The sequence below is a fragment of the Armigeres subalbatus genome, unplaced genomic scaffold (assembly GCF_024139115.2).
Source record: "Armigeres subalbatus isolate Guangzhou_Male unplaced genomic scaffold, GZ_Asu_2 Contig174, whole genome shotgun sequence".
In the NCBI taxonomy this organism is placed as follows: Eukaryota; Metazoa; Arthropoda; class Insecta; order Diptera; family Culicidae; genus Armigeres; species Armigeres subalbatus.
The window spans coordinates 25,254-40,045 of record NW_026942550.1 but is presented as its reverse complement, the minus strand read 5'-3'; the positions used below and the strand labels follow the sequence as shown (position 1 = coordinate 40,045).

The window sequence follows — 14,792 nt, the reverse complement described above, 5'->3', positions numbered from 1 at the left end:
AGAAATGATGATTGGACAACAACATACGCTCATGTGGAATGAAGACAAGTGTCTGGAACTTGCACCGGCACAAAATCAGAAACCGCTTTCCATTATCTACGATGAGTTTGCTGAGGAGCTGTCTTTCCCCGATATTTATCTTGGTCATCCGAGATGCTTCAACCGTGAAGTCCATGTGACAGCGTTCATGATGGCTACTAGCGAGGTGCGACGTCGGGATCGGCGGGGCGCGAGACCGGAGCATATTTTGTATATGGCCATGAAAATCATGCGGCTGCGGGTATCGGAAGGATTGAACAATACCTTTAAATGCATGGGCACGGCCAACATAACAAGGGCGCAGTTGCAAGATCGGGAATTTTTGGAAAGCTGTATGGAAAGCTCTCTTTTCTGAAATCTATTCCGAACTCCGTTCAATATTGGCAGCAAAGAAAACGGGATGTTTTCGCCATGATCCGGCAGCTGGGGAAACCCACGATGTTTTTGACGATGAGTGCAAATGAAATTAGATGGCCTCACCTACTAAGCATTCTGCGGAAGCTTTCTGGTGGCTCTAACATTGCGGAAATGGACGATATTGTGCAACAGTTGTCTGCACTCCAGCGTGCTACACTTGTCAGCGAAGATCCTGTCACGTGTTGTGCATATTTTCACAAGTTGGTAAACATCTTTCTGCGCCTTCTGTCATCGACCAGGTTGAGCCCGTTCGGAAAATACCACGTTGTAGATTATTTTAAGAGGATCGAGTTCCAGCATCGTGGCAGCCCGCATGCACATATTCTGCTCTGGCTGGCGAACGATCCCCGTGAGGATGTTTCCGAAAGAATGCCCGCTACTGTTGAGTTGATCGATTTTCTGTGCTCCATCAGATCGGAAGATCTGCCTGAGACCTATGGCAATCAGGTGGGTTTAAATTTCGCATAATTTCTAGCAAGTAATCACTCACAATGTCAAACCCTTTTAGGTTCATAAACACACGTTTACGTGTTTCAAGCGAAATGATAAACGTTGCCGGTTTAATATTCCGTACTGGCCAATGGATCAAACCAGAATTCTGATCCCTATTACAGCCGGGGATGGCCGACTTCAACAGCTAAACAGAAAGGCAGCGAAAATGCGGGAAGCTCTTGAAACGAAGGTCTACGATAGCCTTGACGCGTTTCTCGTTGATAGCAGTTGCACGTACGATTACTACTTGGACGTGATTCGCTCTTCCATTCGCCGACCAACAGTTCTGCTGAAACGTTCCATGACGCAGCTTTGGACCAATCCATTCAATCCTTGGATCGTTGAGAAGCTTAAATCCAATATGGATTTGCAGTTTGTGCTGGAGGAGTTTTCATGTGCTGCTTATGTTGTGGAATACGTAAACAAGACCAACAGAGGCATAAGTAGTTTACATCGTGACCTCATAAAGCTCCAGGAAGAGCATCCAGACCAGGACTACAATGGATTGTTGAAGAAGGTCAGCATAAAATGTTAAATTCCGTGGAAATGTCTGCCCAGGAGGCTGCTTGGTATTTGCTTCGGCAACCGATGTCAGAAGCCAGCCGCAAGGTACCATTCATCAAATGATATAGTTTTCACTATTTAGAATTCAATTTCGTTTTAGGTTGAGTTTATTGCGACAATGTGGGCCACAAGAGCGAATAAAATCCAAGAAGCGGAACAAACAGATGGACGAAGAGGATCTCGACGACAATTCCACCGATGTGTGGACGCTAAACATCATCCAACGGTATGAACTGCGCCGAGGAATGGATGATATCTGCTTGGCGGATTTCGCAGCATATTATTCGGAAGAAAGATCCACGAAGCATTCATATAGACTCCGTTTAGTTCCCCGTGTATTGCGTTGGTGCTCATACAGTATGGCGGAAATGGTCGACTATAAGCGTGAGATGGTTCTCCTCTTCCTACCGTACAGGAATGAAGTCTGCGATGTACTTGATCGGAACAAGTTCCTGAAGTTGTATGAAGACAACGAGGCCGCCATTTTGGCAAAGCACAAGGAGTATGACTGCGAAATGAACTTGGATCAGGTTGTGGAGGAATACATCCGCATATGCAGCGAAGACGATGAGCAGCAGGTGATTGCCGACCAGAAGCGCGATGAGTTCGTCCGCACGATCGTCATGGAGCCGAATGATGACGATATTCACAACTTGCCAACAGGACCCTTGGCAGCTGTCGTCAAACAGCGATCAAATGTCTTGTCAAAGCAAGAATATTGTGAAATGGTGCGTGCCACGAATGCAGAGCAGCGGGATTTGATCGTGCAAGTAATCCACAGCTTGCATTCCTCTGAAGAAAACTGCAAACCAGTGCAAATATTCTTCACTGGCCCGGCGGGCTGTGGCAAAACGTTCACTTTGCGCATTCTAATGGAGACAGTGAACCGGTACAGCCAAGCTCATAATAAGCAGCACAACGCTTATGTAGCATGCGCATCCACTGGAAAAGCAGCGGTTGCAATAGGTGGAACAACAGTGCATTCCGCATTCCGGATTTGCATGTCGCGTAGGCAAAGCTCAAAGCTGAGTTTCGAGGCATTACAACTGTACCGGAACGCCTTCGCCAACGTGAAGCTCATCATTATCGACGAAACAAGCATGCTGGGTGCTGATGTCCTCAACACAGTACATGTCCGGCTTCAAGAAATCACGGGGAACTACGACGATCCATTCGGTGGAATGCCGATCGTATTTTGCGGCGATCTTCGTCAATTGCCACCGGTCAATGCACGGGCGGTGTTTAAACCGAGCATAAACTCCATGCATGGCGCCGTTTTATGGCAATCTCTCGACTTCTACCCATTGGTTCAAGTTATGCGACAAACCAACGAGCAGTTCTCCAGCATTCTCACAAAAATTGGCAACGGTGAGCGGATGTCGTCTGAGGAAATCGAGCTTATTGAAAGCAGGTTCCGTACGGAGGAGTGGTGTCGGCAGCATGTCCCTCGAGGGATCCGGTTATTCCATCGGAACGCTGATGTCGAACGGTATAACTCTGTGGCGTTGATGGATCGAGAGGCTGTCGAATATACTGCAGATGACTTATACTCTGGTTATAAGGACAATTCCCAGCTGGCCAGTGCTCGCACAAAGGTGCATAAGATGAGTGTAGTAGAGACTGGTGGCTTACCGTATCTTTTGCGTCTTGTTCTTGGTACGCCTTATATGCTGACCAACAACGTGGATGTCGAAGATGGCATCGTGAACGGAGCGATCGGAGAGCTCATGCATGTTGAGTACAACGAAGGAAACTCGCAGCAACAGGCAATCACGAGGCTTTGGATGGCATTCGAAAATGAGTCCATTGGGAAGATGTTGAGAGTGAAGGCCAGACCGCTGGTGTATTCGAGACCTGGGGTGCTACAAACAGGCTGGACTCCAATCGTCAAACGATCGGCGAACGTAACCCTTAACGGTGGTGTTAAGTGCAAAAGAGTTCAGTTTCCCGTTGTAAGTGCGTGTGCCCTCACAGTCCATAAGTCCCAGGGAGGCACATTCTCGGAAGTCGTATATAATTACGATAAGGGTCAGGAACAGCAGCTAGTTTACGTTGGTCTTTCCAGGGTTACATCAATCGACGGATTGTATCTGACGAATGCCAGTAACTCATTCCGGTTCCACCACGGAAAGGGTTCTATGACCCCTAGAATGAACGACCTTCGGACGGAACTTGAACCAGACCGCATCGTGCTTTCTTGCTGTGCGGTTCTTTCTCTCTTTGCGGAAGGAAGTTTTTAATACTACCTCAAGCTATTTTAATTTCAACGGTGCTTCTTAGCGCTATTTGTACCCACTGATCCCGTTACGATCTTTGCAAGGACCCGTGCCTTCGTTTTACGTTGGACCCGTTTGCGGAAGTAAAATTCCGACAAGCGGTGGTAATCCTGCAGGGACACCGTTCTGGGAAAAAACCTCTTAGAAGGTCACGTCTCCACGCTCAGCAATGAGTATTAATAAAAACAAGAGGAAGGGGGAGTCTTTGAATTCTCCACTTCCTTCTAAGAAACAAGGTTTCAAGACCGTCCTGCCCAAGCGCGGAAAAAATAGAAGGAAGCTGGAGAATTCAGATATTCCTTCTAACTCTAATATCGGAAAAAATTCTTCTCCCATCGATCTGAGCAATCAGTTCGATTTGATTAATGATGATATTGAGCAAATCGAATCTAGCCCAGGTGATTCGATTCATGCGAAAAGCAAAGGATTCCGCCGATTGTGGTATCTGTTGCCGAGTTTTCTGGCTTTAGGAATGAGATTTTGAGCAACCTTCAGGGGATCAAGGTTTCATTTCAGATTGCTAGGAAGGGTGACTGCCGCGTTTTGCCGGGATCCTTTGACGATCGCAAACGTCTTCTTCAGTATTTAACTGAGAAGCGCCATAAATTCTTCACATACGACGACAAAACTGAGCGATTGTTCAAAGTCGTCTTGAAAGGTCTCCCCAGTGATGACAAATCACTGGATGAGATTAAAATTGAAATTTCTCAATTACTTGGATTTTCACCAGTCCAAGTAATTAAGATGAAAAAGAAATCCCATTCTGGTACTTCCCAGAGGGGCATTTCTCAAGAATTTTATTTAGTTCATTTTAACAAAAGTGAACTAAATAATATGAAAAGTTTGGAAAAGGCCTGTATTATGTCTCATGTCCGTGTTACATGGGAACATTTCCGCAGGCCTGGGGGAAATTTCCAAAACCCCACCCAGTGCCGTAAGTGCCAAAAGTGGGGTCATGGAACCAAACATTGTCACATGGATGCTAAATGCATGATTTGTGGTGGAACCTCTCACGCCAAGGACGCATGTCCTGTGAGAGAAGATTCCAATAAATTTAAATGTGCTAATTGTGGAGGCAATCATAAATCCAATTTCTGGGAATGCCCTTCACGCAAAAGTTTTGAATTCCCGTGCAAAATTGATGACGGAAATTCCAATCGGATCCCAGATTCGACGGGTAGAAATTTTTCAAACGCTCAAATTTCGAAACCGGTTACCGGTCGAGCAATTCATACCCACCACAATTCACAAACAAATTTTGCCGCTCGTCAACGGGTAGCAAGCACTTCAGTAAATTCCAATTTTTCCAATGTACCTACGTATGCAAACATCGCTGCTGGTAGACAAAATTTCTCTTCTCAAAATGAGGTTTATACCCATGTCCCAACGGAAAATAACGGTCATGTTGCCGATTCAGGTAGCATGACTGCTTCCTATTTTGATTTTTTAACTGAACAATTGCATCACATGATTGATGCAATGTTCAAAGCAAATACCATTCCTGAAGCTGTTCAGGTTGGTATAAAGTACACACAAAAATTGTTATCGGACTCCGTTTCAATGGATCCAAATAATTGTGTGAAAGTTCTAAATTGGAATGCCCGCTCTCTAAAGGGTAAGGAAGATGAATTATTCAACTTCCTTTCAGTTCATAATGTGCATATTGCCATTATAACTGAAACGTATTTAAAACCAGGACTCTCCATTAAAAGAGATCCAAACTATTTTATCTACAGAAATGATCGTCTTGACAGCGCCTGTGGTGGGGTCGCCATTGTCATTAATAGACGTATCAAACATAAATTATTTTCTTCGTTTGAAACCAAAGTTTTGAAACCTTGGGAGTTTCTGTTGAAACAAATTTTGGACAATTTTCCTTCATTGCAGCCTACTTGCCTTTTCAATGCAATGGGCAACAAAAGAATTTGTTGAAAGCTGATCTTCAAATTCTGACTCGCAACAAATCAAAATTCTTCGTAATTGGTGACTTCAATGCCAAACACCGTTCATGGAATAATGCTCAAAGCAATTCCAATGGTAAAATTTTATTTGAAGATTGTTCTGCGGGATATTATACTATTCAATATCCCAATGGACCAACTTGTTTTTCTTCCAGTCGAAATCCTTCTACAATTGATTTAGTTTTAACGGATTCAAGTCAGCTGTGTGGCCAATTGGTAACTCATGCTGACTTTGACTCTGATCATCTTCCTGTGACATTTGAAATCTCACAAGAAGCCATTTATAATCCAATCAGCTCTACTTTTAATTATCATAGAGCTGATTGGGATTTATATAAAACGTATATCGATAGGAATTTTGATGTTGATATTCCTCTCGATACCAAAAGTGATATTGATAATGCTCTCGTATCTTTGACAAATTTAATTGTCGAAGCCAGAGGCATTGCAATTCCTAAATGTGAAATTAAATTCAACTCCATTATTATTGACGACGATCTTCAGCTACTGATCCGTCTTAAAAATGTGAGAAGAAGGCAATACCAAAGAACTCGCGATCCCGCGTTGAAAGTTATTTGGCGAGATTTGCAAAATGAATTTAAAAAACGTTTCGCTATTCTGAGAAATACCAACTTTGAGGATAATGTCTCGAAGTTGGATCCCAGTTCGAAACCGTGTTGCAGAGTAACAAAAACTCTTGAATAACCTCAAAAGCCAATTCCAGCGTTTAAAGAGGGAAATGAAATTTTATTAACAAATGGCGAAAAGGCTCAAAAACTTGCTCAGCAGTTCGAGAGTGCCCATAATTTTAGTATAGGTCTCACTAGTCCAATTGAGGATCAGGTTACACGGAGCTTCGAAGACATTCTCAATCAAGAGAACTGTCGTTGGGAACTAATTTGGATGAAGTGAGATCTATTACTAGAAAATTTAAAAATATGAAAGCCCCGGGTGATGATGGTATTTTCTACATACTTATCAAAAAACTTCCTGAGAGCTCTTTATCCTTTTTGGTTAATTTATTTAACAAATGTTTTCAATTGGCATACTTTCCAGATAAATGGAAAACGCCAAAGTTGTTCCAATTTTGAAGCCGGACAAAATCCAGCTGATGCTTCTAGTTATCCTTAATCAGTTTGCTTTCTTCAATAAGCAAACTGTTTGAAAAGATTATTTTAAATAGAATGATGGTTCATATTAATGACAATTCTATTTTTGCTGATGAACAATTTGGTTTTCGCCATGGGCATTCAACCACCCATCAGTTATTAAGAGTAACGAATTTAATTCGGCTCAACAAATCTGAAGGATATTCGACTGGAGTTGCTCTTCTTGATATAGAGAAAGCATTTGACAGTGTTTGGCATGAAGGTTTGATTGTAAAATTGATGAATTTTAATTTTCCTCTGTACATCATTAAACTGATCCAAAATTATTTATCAGATCGCTCACTGCAGGTAAACTATCAGAATACTAAATCTGATAGATTACCTGTAAGGGCTGGTGTCCCCCAAGGCAGCATACTGGGGCCCATATTGTATAACATTTTTACTTCTGACTTACCTGATTTACCACCAGGGTGTCAAAAATCTTTGTTTGCAGATGACACAGGTCTCTCAGCCAAAGGGCGAAGCCTTCGTGTCATTTGTAGTAGATTGCAAAAAAGTTTGGATATTTTCTCCACTTACTTGCAAAAATGGAAAATTTCCCCGAATGCTTCCAAAACTCAGCTTATAATTTTCCCACATAAGCCGAGAGCTTCTTATTTGAAACCTTCTAGCAGACATATTGTCACTATGAATGGGGTTCCAATTAATTGGTCTAGCGAAGCTAAATATTTAGGACTTCTGCTAGATCAAAATTAACTTTTAAAAATCACATTGAAGGCCTTCAAGCCAAATGTAACAAATATATTAAGTGTCTATATCCACTTATAAACAGAAAATCAAAACTTTGTCTTAAGAACAAACTTTTGATTTACAAACAAATTTTAGACCTGCCATGTTGTATGCTGTGCCAATATGGGCTAGTTGCTGCAATACCAGAAAGAAGGCACTCCAGAGGATTCAAAATAAAATTTTGAAAATGATTCTGAAGTTGCCTCCGTGGTATAGTACCAATGAACTTCATAGAATTTCTAATATTGAGACATTGCAACAAATGTCCAACAAAATAATTTCAATTTTAGATAAAAATCGTTGCAATCTTCTATTGCAACGATTAGCTCCTTGTACCCTTAGTATAAATTAGGTTAAGTTTAGTTTAAGTAGAAAACATTGTAATTCCTACATGGTTCAATTCAACCAGAGGAAAAATTCTAACTGCCAGAGGCAACTGAAATGTATTAATAATAACTAAAAAGTAACATAGCAAATAAGGATGATAGTGTTAAGAAAACACGGAACACCTAGTCTAAGAGATGAATGCATGTATTAGATAATTAGCAAATAAAATTAAAAAAAAAAAAAAAAAAAAAAAAAAAAACGGAACTTGAACGTTTGAGTAACCATCGTATGCGCACCATTACAGACGATATCATGGAAGCTATATCCGCAAACAAGTTGGCTTGTACGTTGATGAGCATCAATGTACAAAGTTTGAATGCACACTCGTCGGACATTGCAACAGATCGGGTGCTTACCGCCGTTGATTTGCTTGCAATGAGCGAAACTTGGCTTGACAACGGCACAACCACAAACATCAATGGATACCTTTGTGTTTGTCAAGAGAAGCGTGACGGAACAAGAGCGGGAGGAGTGGCAATATTTGAACGTGCTGGTTCGTCGACTATGGCCGTTTCTCACGCCATTACGAAGCTCAATGAAAGCTATGACCCAGCATTGAGTGTAGCAGACGAATATGGGGACTGCTGTGCTGCAGAGGTTTCGATCATGGAAACCCGCACGTTACTGTTTGCGGTATATATTTCACCAGGTATAATCAAATAGTAGTTGTGTTTGTATTTAAGTGTGTTGCATTAAATTTTGAATATTTACTAGGTACCACCCTGAAGCAAAAGAAATATTTCTTAGTGCGCAACCTCATAAAGTACACCCATGTTGCCATGCCCGTGGTAGTGTCGGGAGACTTTAATATTGATGTGACGAAAGAGGAGAACAGAGATTTCATCTGGTTCATGAAGCAGTTTCTCTATCTGGATTGTGCTTCGGATCCAACTATAGCGACTACTCTGGGTGGCACATGTCTCGATCTAACGTTCACCTGGAACGTAAGTGTGGAATGCAGGAGATACTGCACGTACTTCTCCTACCACCGGCCTATTTTGTCGATTCTTGCGGTGTCCCGAGGTAAAACTAATGATTTAGAATTAAACATAGTTCTCTTCATCAGTTATGTTATTTTATTCTAGAACCGATGCCATCCCAGTGAAGTGAATTAACGTCACTGATCGTCGTTGGTCCGCTAGTTCATCTGCCAAAACGTTCGATTTCAACCAGAATGACCAATCATTGACATCAGCCGGACAGTCCGTAGCAAAAATAGATAATTGATCCTGAAAATGAAACTTGAGTATTTGGTAACTAAATTTATATTTAGATCATAATGTATTTAATATGAAACATTCTTTCCGTTTTGTTCTTTTCTTTGTTTTCTACAGATTCAGCCCAACAGTGGATTGATGCATCCTTTAACATTCATCGGGACCACGGCGTACATCACTTCAAAAGGCTTCAAGCCAACATAAACAAACGGCCCTTTTCAGGGCCACCAAATATTCATGGAGGAAGATGTTGTTGAGGCTGTTGTTTACCGATCTTCTGTTTCTTTAATACTCTGCTTATAGTTATAAACCGAAATGAGTTTATAGTAACAATCGGGTTTTCGCCCATTTATTTCCAGGGTATGCGACATGTCGAGGATATTCCAACCCAGATTGAATATACAGCCCCATCTTCAAAAATCAGCACCAAGAAACATATTTAGAGTTTCAAAATAAAATCTTCTACACTTACGTAATCCTACGTCCAATTGGCGGTCGTGTCTCGGATACAACCTTCTACTTTTTTTTGGTTTAAAGTACTGGAGTGGAACACCACATATCTGTAAGCGAATGGTCATCCCTGATTTTGCCCGAATATTTGATCCCAGACTAGACACATCATCAGCAATCCAATGAAGTGGAAGAAGCACGCTGCGATACGAACGATATGATTTCAAGCAACCGATTACATCGAAGCTGATTAAAATGATCTTTGTTCTGTAGGAAATAGAAGAATAATAATTGAAATATAATAATATCGTTATAAATAAAATTATGAATAAAATATAATTATATTGATTTATACGTTAATACAACATTGATTCAAATCATTATCATAAATCATGTTAAATTTGTCAGTCGTTTCATTGGAGTGTTGGCAACAGAGCAGCTTGCGACGTCCTGCGTGAGAGCGGTGAGATGTTACTGAGCGTAACACGGAGAGCGTCGTTCTTGCAAGACTTGACAGGCGGGAAAGTTAGTTTTGTGACGATTGGTGTGAAGAACGGATGTGTGGAAGAAAAGATTGAATTTGAAAAAAAAGAGATGAATACAAAAATGTGGAAACTTAATTATTTATGTTTATTTTATTTAAAAAAAGAGAAGACCCGACAATGACGCAGTCGGTAAATATTGAATCAGTGTACGCTAATGGTGTTAAAGTTTTGAAGCATAATTTAAATTTATTTTCGAGTGAGAGATAGCGATGAAAAGTGTTCTTGTGAAGTGGCGTTTTTCTAGCATTCGGCTGGTGCTCCAAAAGGCTTTTGATGGACGCTTCGTTGTCGGATCTTTTGCGTAAGTTTAATTTTTCTTTTTTGGATTGTTATTTCAATGCGAAATAGTGTGGACATTCATTTTTTTTTCTCGTTTATGAAGCGTTGGCAATATGTTTTCGCTATTCAAGTTTCACACTTCGACAAGGAATGAGCGTCCTTGAATATTTTTTCCTTATGCGACGCCGTACATACGTGTAATGTTGTGTTAGTAAACGCGCAGAATCTAATTGATTAAATAAGTGATGAGGCTGCAGCAGAGGGCTGTTTCAGACCGTCATGATTGTTTGCTGTTTATTTGTAGCAAACGGATAATTATTTTTCTTTAGCAGCAAGCACATTTATTTGAAGTAGTGTTTATGTATTGATTTTATTATTATGTTATGACATAGGAAGGTACATAATATGTGTTTCTTGATCCGACTTATTTAGAGATGAGCACCTTTTTATATATTTTCTTAATGCGACGCTATGCATTCGTGCTAGTACATGCAATGATGTGTTGGAGGACGCTACAGTTTGTTTAAGTCCGCGGTGTTCGTAACGCACCACATGAGATTATTCTTTTTTGTATCCTGCGCAATTTTCAGTAAAGTTATTTTGCCATTGAACTTTGATCCTAAAACAGAATTGTGGACTGACGGCTGTAAAATATTTTGGATTTTATTCGTTCGCAACACGTTCAATATGAATGTTCTGAAGAATTATATAGATGCGATGCCATGCAAACATGCATTTGTGAACATGCGATGGAAAAATGTGTTGAAGTTCCAACAGAGGGCTGTTTAATTCAGTTATTTCATTGATCGTTTGATTGATTTGTACTGTTAGAAAAGAACCGAGTTGTAGAAGATTTTTCTAGTCTGCCAGCACATTTAAAGTAGTATTTGTGTGTTCATGGTTATGCACCTCGGGTCTACACATGATATAAATTCATTATAGTAAGCGAAAATAATAAATCTGGCAAGCATTGATAACAATTTGAAAAATATGTGCGGCGCATATTATTCCAAATTCGACTACGTGAAATAAGTGATGAACTTCTTATTTTTGGAAAAATAAATAATAAAGAATATAACATTCCTGTAGTTAGTTGAAGTGTCTCTGAGTAGTTATGGGAAAAGTTTGAAAAAAAAAATACAACCCTCAAGCGTATGTTGTTGGATGTTTGTGCGTTACCGATGTGCTGTGCACTCTTTAGTGTAGAAATAAAATGTGTAATATGCGATGGATGGAAATACTGTTGAATAATATTTGATTTTGATCAAACATTAAACAAGATCAGTTGTGGGTTTCGTGTAGAGATAGAATATGTAAGATGCTATGGTCAAAAAATATTATTGAATGGTGTTTGATTTTGTCGCTTGATTGATATTCTTGATCCTGGAAACCCATAAGAGCAAGAACAAGATCAGCCTTGTTTTTTTGTGTAGAGATAGAATATGTAAGCTATGATGGATAGAAAAGATTATTGAATGACAGCTCTACTCATTTCTGCATGAACAAGATCAGGTGTTGCCAAGAGTATAGAGTTAGGAAGTGCAAAATGAGATGAACTGAGAATATTGAGGAATAGAACATTTTCCTGATTGTGGAAAATTGTTGTATTTAGAAAGATTTCATAAGAATGGATGATAGAAAAAATCCAATCTCCGAGTGGATTGGTGCGTCTCTGGGAGGACGTTTGATCCGGGTGGATCGTATGGAAGGAAGTCCAATCTCCGAGTGGACTGGTGCGTCTCAGTATGGACGTTTGATATATCATATATCACGTTGCAAAAAAAAATCCAATCTTCGAGTGGGTTGGTGCGTCTCTGAGAAGACGTTTGATCCGGAAGGAACATTTATAAGCATATATAGTATTTGCGTAATAAGCTCCATGACTGCATGACAAAGATAAGATGTGACATTTTGTATTGAATAGGAAGATGTAAACATAACTAAACTGAAAAATATTGGTTACTTTTTTTTCTGGTTTTGATGCATGATTGATTTTCTAGAGCCTGGTAAGCTCTACCCATGACTGCATGAGTAGAGCTGCTGTTGCCAAGAGTATAGAGTTAGAAAGTGTAAACTGAGATGAACTGAGAAATTGGTTGGAAATTTTCTGGTTTTGGTGCAAGATTGATTTTCTAGAGCCTGGTTAGCTCTACCCATGACTGCATGAACAAGATCAGCTGTTGCCAAGAGTATAGAGTTAGAAAGTGTAAACTGAGATGAGCTGAGAAATTGGTTGGAAATTTTCTTATTTTGGGGTAAGATTGATTTTCTAGAGCCTGGTTAGCTCTACCCATGACTGCATGAACAAGATCAGCTGTTGCCAAGAGTATAGAGTTAGAAAGTGTAAACTGAGATGAGCTGAGAAATTGGTTGGAAATTTTCTGGTTTTGATGCAAGATTGATTTTCTAGAGCATGGTAAGCTCTACCCATGACTGCATGAACAAGATCAGCTGTTGCCAAGAGTATAGAGTTAGAAAGTGTAAACTGAGATGAACTGAGAAATTGGTTGGAAATTTTCTGATTTTGGTGCAAGATTGATTTTCTAGAGCATGGTAAGCTCTACCCATGACTGCATGAACAAGATCAGCTGTTGCCAAGAGTATAGAGTTAGAAAGTGTAAACTGAGATGAACTGAGAAATTGGTTGGAAATTTTCTGGTTTTGATGCAAGATTGATTTTCTAGAGCCTGGTAAGCTCTACCCATGACTGCATGAACAAGATCAGCTGTTGCCAAAAGTATAGAGTTAGAAAGTGTAAACTAAGATGAACTGAGAAATTGGTTGGAAATTTTCTGGTTTTGATGCAAGATTGATTTTCTAGAGCCTGGTAAGCTCTACCCATGACTGCATGAACAAGATCAGCTGTTTCCAAAAGTATAGAGTTAGAAAGTGTAAACTAAGATGAACTGAGAAATTGGTTGGAAATTTTCTGATTTTTGGGTAAGATTGATTTTCTAGAGCCTGGTAAGCTCTACCCATGACTGCATGAACAAGATCAGCTGTTGCCAAGAGTATAGAGTTAGAAAGTGTAAACTGAGATGAGCTGAGAAATTGGTTGGAAATTTTCTGATTTTGATGCAAGATTGATTTTCTAGAGCCTGGTAAGCTCTACCCATGACTGCATGAACAAGATCAGCTGTTGCCAAGAGTATAGAGTTAGAAAGTGTAAACTGAGATGAACTGAGAAATTGGTTGGAAATTTTCTGATTTTGATGCAAGATTGATTTTCTAGAGCCTGGTAAGCTCTACCCATGACTGCATGAACAAGATCAGCTGTTGCCAAGAGTATAGAGTTAGAAAGTGTAAACTGAGATGATTTGAGAAAATGGTTTGAATTTTTCTGGTTTTGATGCAAGATTGATTTTCTAGAGCCTGGTAAGCTCTACCCATGACTGCATGAACAAGATCAGCTGTTGCCAAGAGTATAGAGTTAGAAAGTGTAAACTAAGATGAACTGAGAAATTGGTTGGAATTTTTCTGATTTTTGGGCAAGATTGATTTTCTAGAGCCTGGTAAGCTCTACCCATGACTGCATGAACAAGATCAGCTGTTGCCAAGAGTATAGCGTTAGAAAGTGTAAACTGAGATGAACTGAGAAATTGGTTGGAAATTTTCTGGTTTTGATACAAGATTGATTTTCTAGAGCATGGTAGGCTCTACCCATGACTGCATGAACAAGATCAGCTGTTGCCAAAAGTATAGAGTTAGAAAGTGTAAACTAAGATGAACTGAGAAATTGGTTGGAAATTTTCTGATTTTTGTGCAAGATTGATTTTCTAGAGCCTGGTAAGCTCTACCCATGACTGCATGAACAAGATCAGCTGTTGCCAAGAGTATAGAGTTAGAAAGTGTAAACTGAGATGAACTGAGAAATTGGTTGGAAATTTTCTGATTTTGGTGCAAGATTGATTTTCTAGAGCCTGGTAAGCTCTACCCATGACTGCATGAACAAGATCAGCTGTTGAATGAGATGAGATGAACTGAGAATATTGAGGAATAGGAAATATTCCTGATTGTGTAAAATTGTTGTATTTAGAGAGATTTCATAAGAATGGATGATAGAAAAAATCCAATCTCCGAGTGGATTGGTGCGTCTCTGGGAGGACGTTTGATCCGGGTGGATCGCATGGAAGGAAGTCCAATCTCCGAGTGGACTGGTGCGTCTCGGTATAGACGTTTGATATATCATATATCACGTTACAAAAAATCCAATCTTCGAGTGGGTTGGTGCGTCTCTGAGAGGACGTTTGATCCGGAGGATCATTTA

The 14,792-nt window shown here is 40.0% G+C and overlaps 2 protein-coding genes across 3 annotated transcripts; both read left to right on the top strand.

Moving 5' to 3' along the window:
• Positions 1-421: 421 nt before the first annotated feature.
• On the top strand, positions 422-3,668 carry LOC134203293 (uncharacterized). The gene is made up of 2 exons (XM_062678165.1): positions 422-903; positions 3,578-3,668. Exons 1-2 carry the CDS (start codon positions 451-453, stop codon positions 3,617-3,619), a joined length of 495 nt encoding a protein of 164 aa, XP_062534149.1. The 5' UTR covers positions 422-450; the 3' UTR covers positions 3,620-3,668.
• A 4,641-nt stretch (positions 3,669-8,309) lies between these two features.
• On the top strand, positions 8,310-9,600 carry LOC134203292 (uncharacterized). 2 transcript variants are annotated; one of them, XM_062678164.1, is made up of 4 exons: positions 8,310-8,683; positions 8,749-9,057; positions 9,120-9,287; positions 9,369-9,600. In XM_062678164.1, exons 1-3 carry the CDS (start codon positions 8,326-8,328, stop codon positions 9,137-9,139), a joined length of 687 nt encoding a protein of 228 aa, XP_062534148.1. In that variant the 5' UTR covers positions 8,310-8,325; the 3' UTR covers positions 9,140-9,287; positions 9,369-9,600. The 2 variants fall into 2 exon arrangements, with proteins under 2 accessions (XP_062534148.1, XP_062534147.1); XM_062678163.1 differs by having other exon boundaries at positions 8,749-9,287.
• Positions 9,601-14,792: the final 5,192 nt, after the last annotated feature.

What these genes read in the sequence shown, in the direction of transcription:
- LOC134203293 (XM_062678165.1), top strand. Translation starts at nt 451, where the DNA reads ATGATCCGGCAGCTGGGGAAACCCACGATGTTTTTGACGATGAGTGCA. An exon ending in CTGAGACCTATGGCAATCAG is followed by an intron (nt 904 to 3,577) that starts GTGGGTTTAAAT and finishes TGGTCTTTCCAG; the next exon opens with GGTTACATCAATCGACGGAT.
- LOC134203292 (XM_062678163.1), top strand. Translation starts at nt 8,326, where the DNA reads ATGAGCATCAATGTACAAAGTTTGAATGCACACTCGTCGGACATTGCA. An exon ending in TGCGGTATATATTTCACCAG is followed by an intron (nt 8,684 to 8,748) that starts GTATAATCAAAT and finishes AATATTTACTAG; the next exon opens with GTACCACCCTGAAGCAAAAG.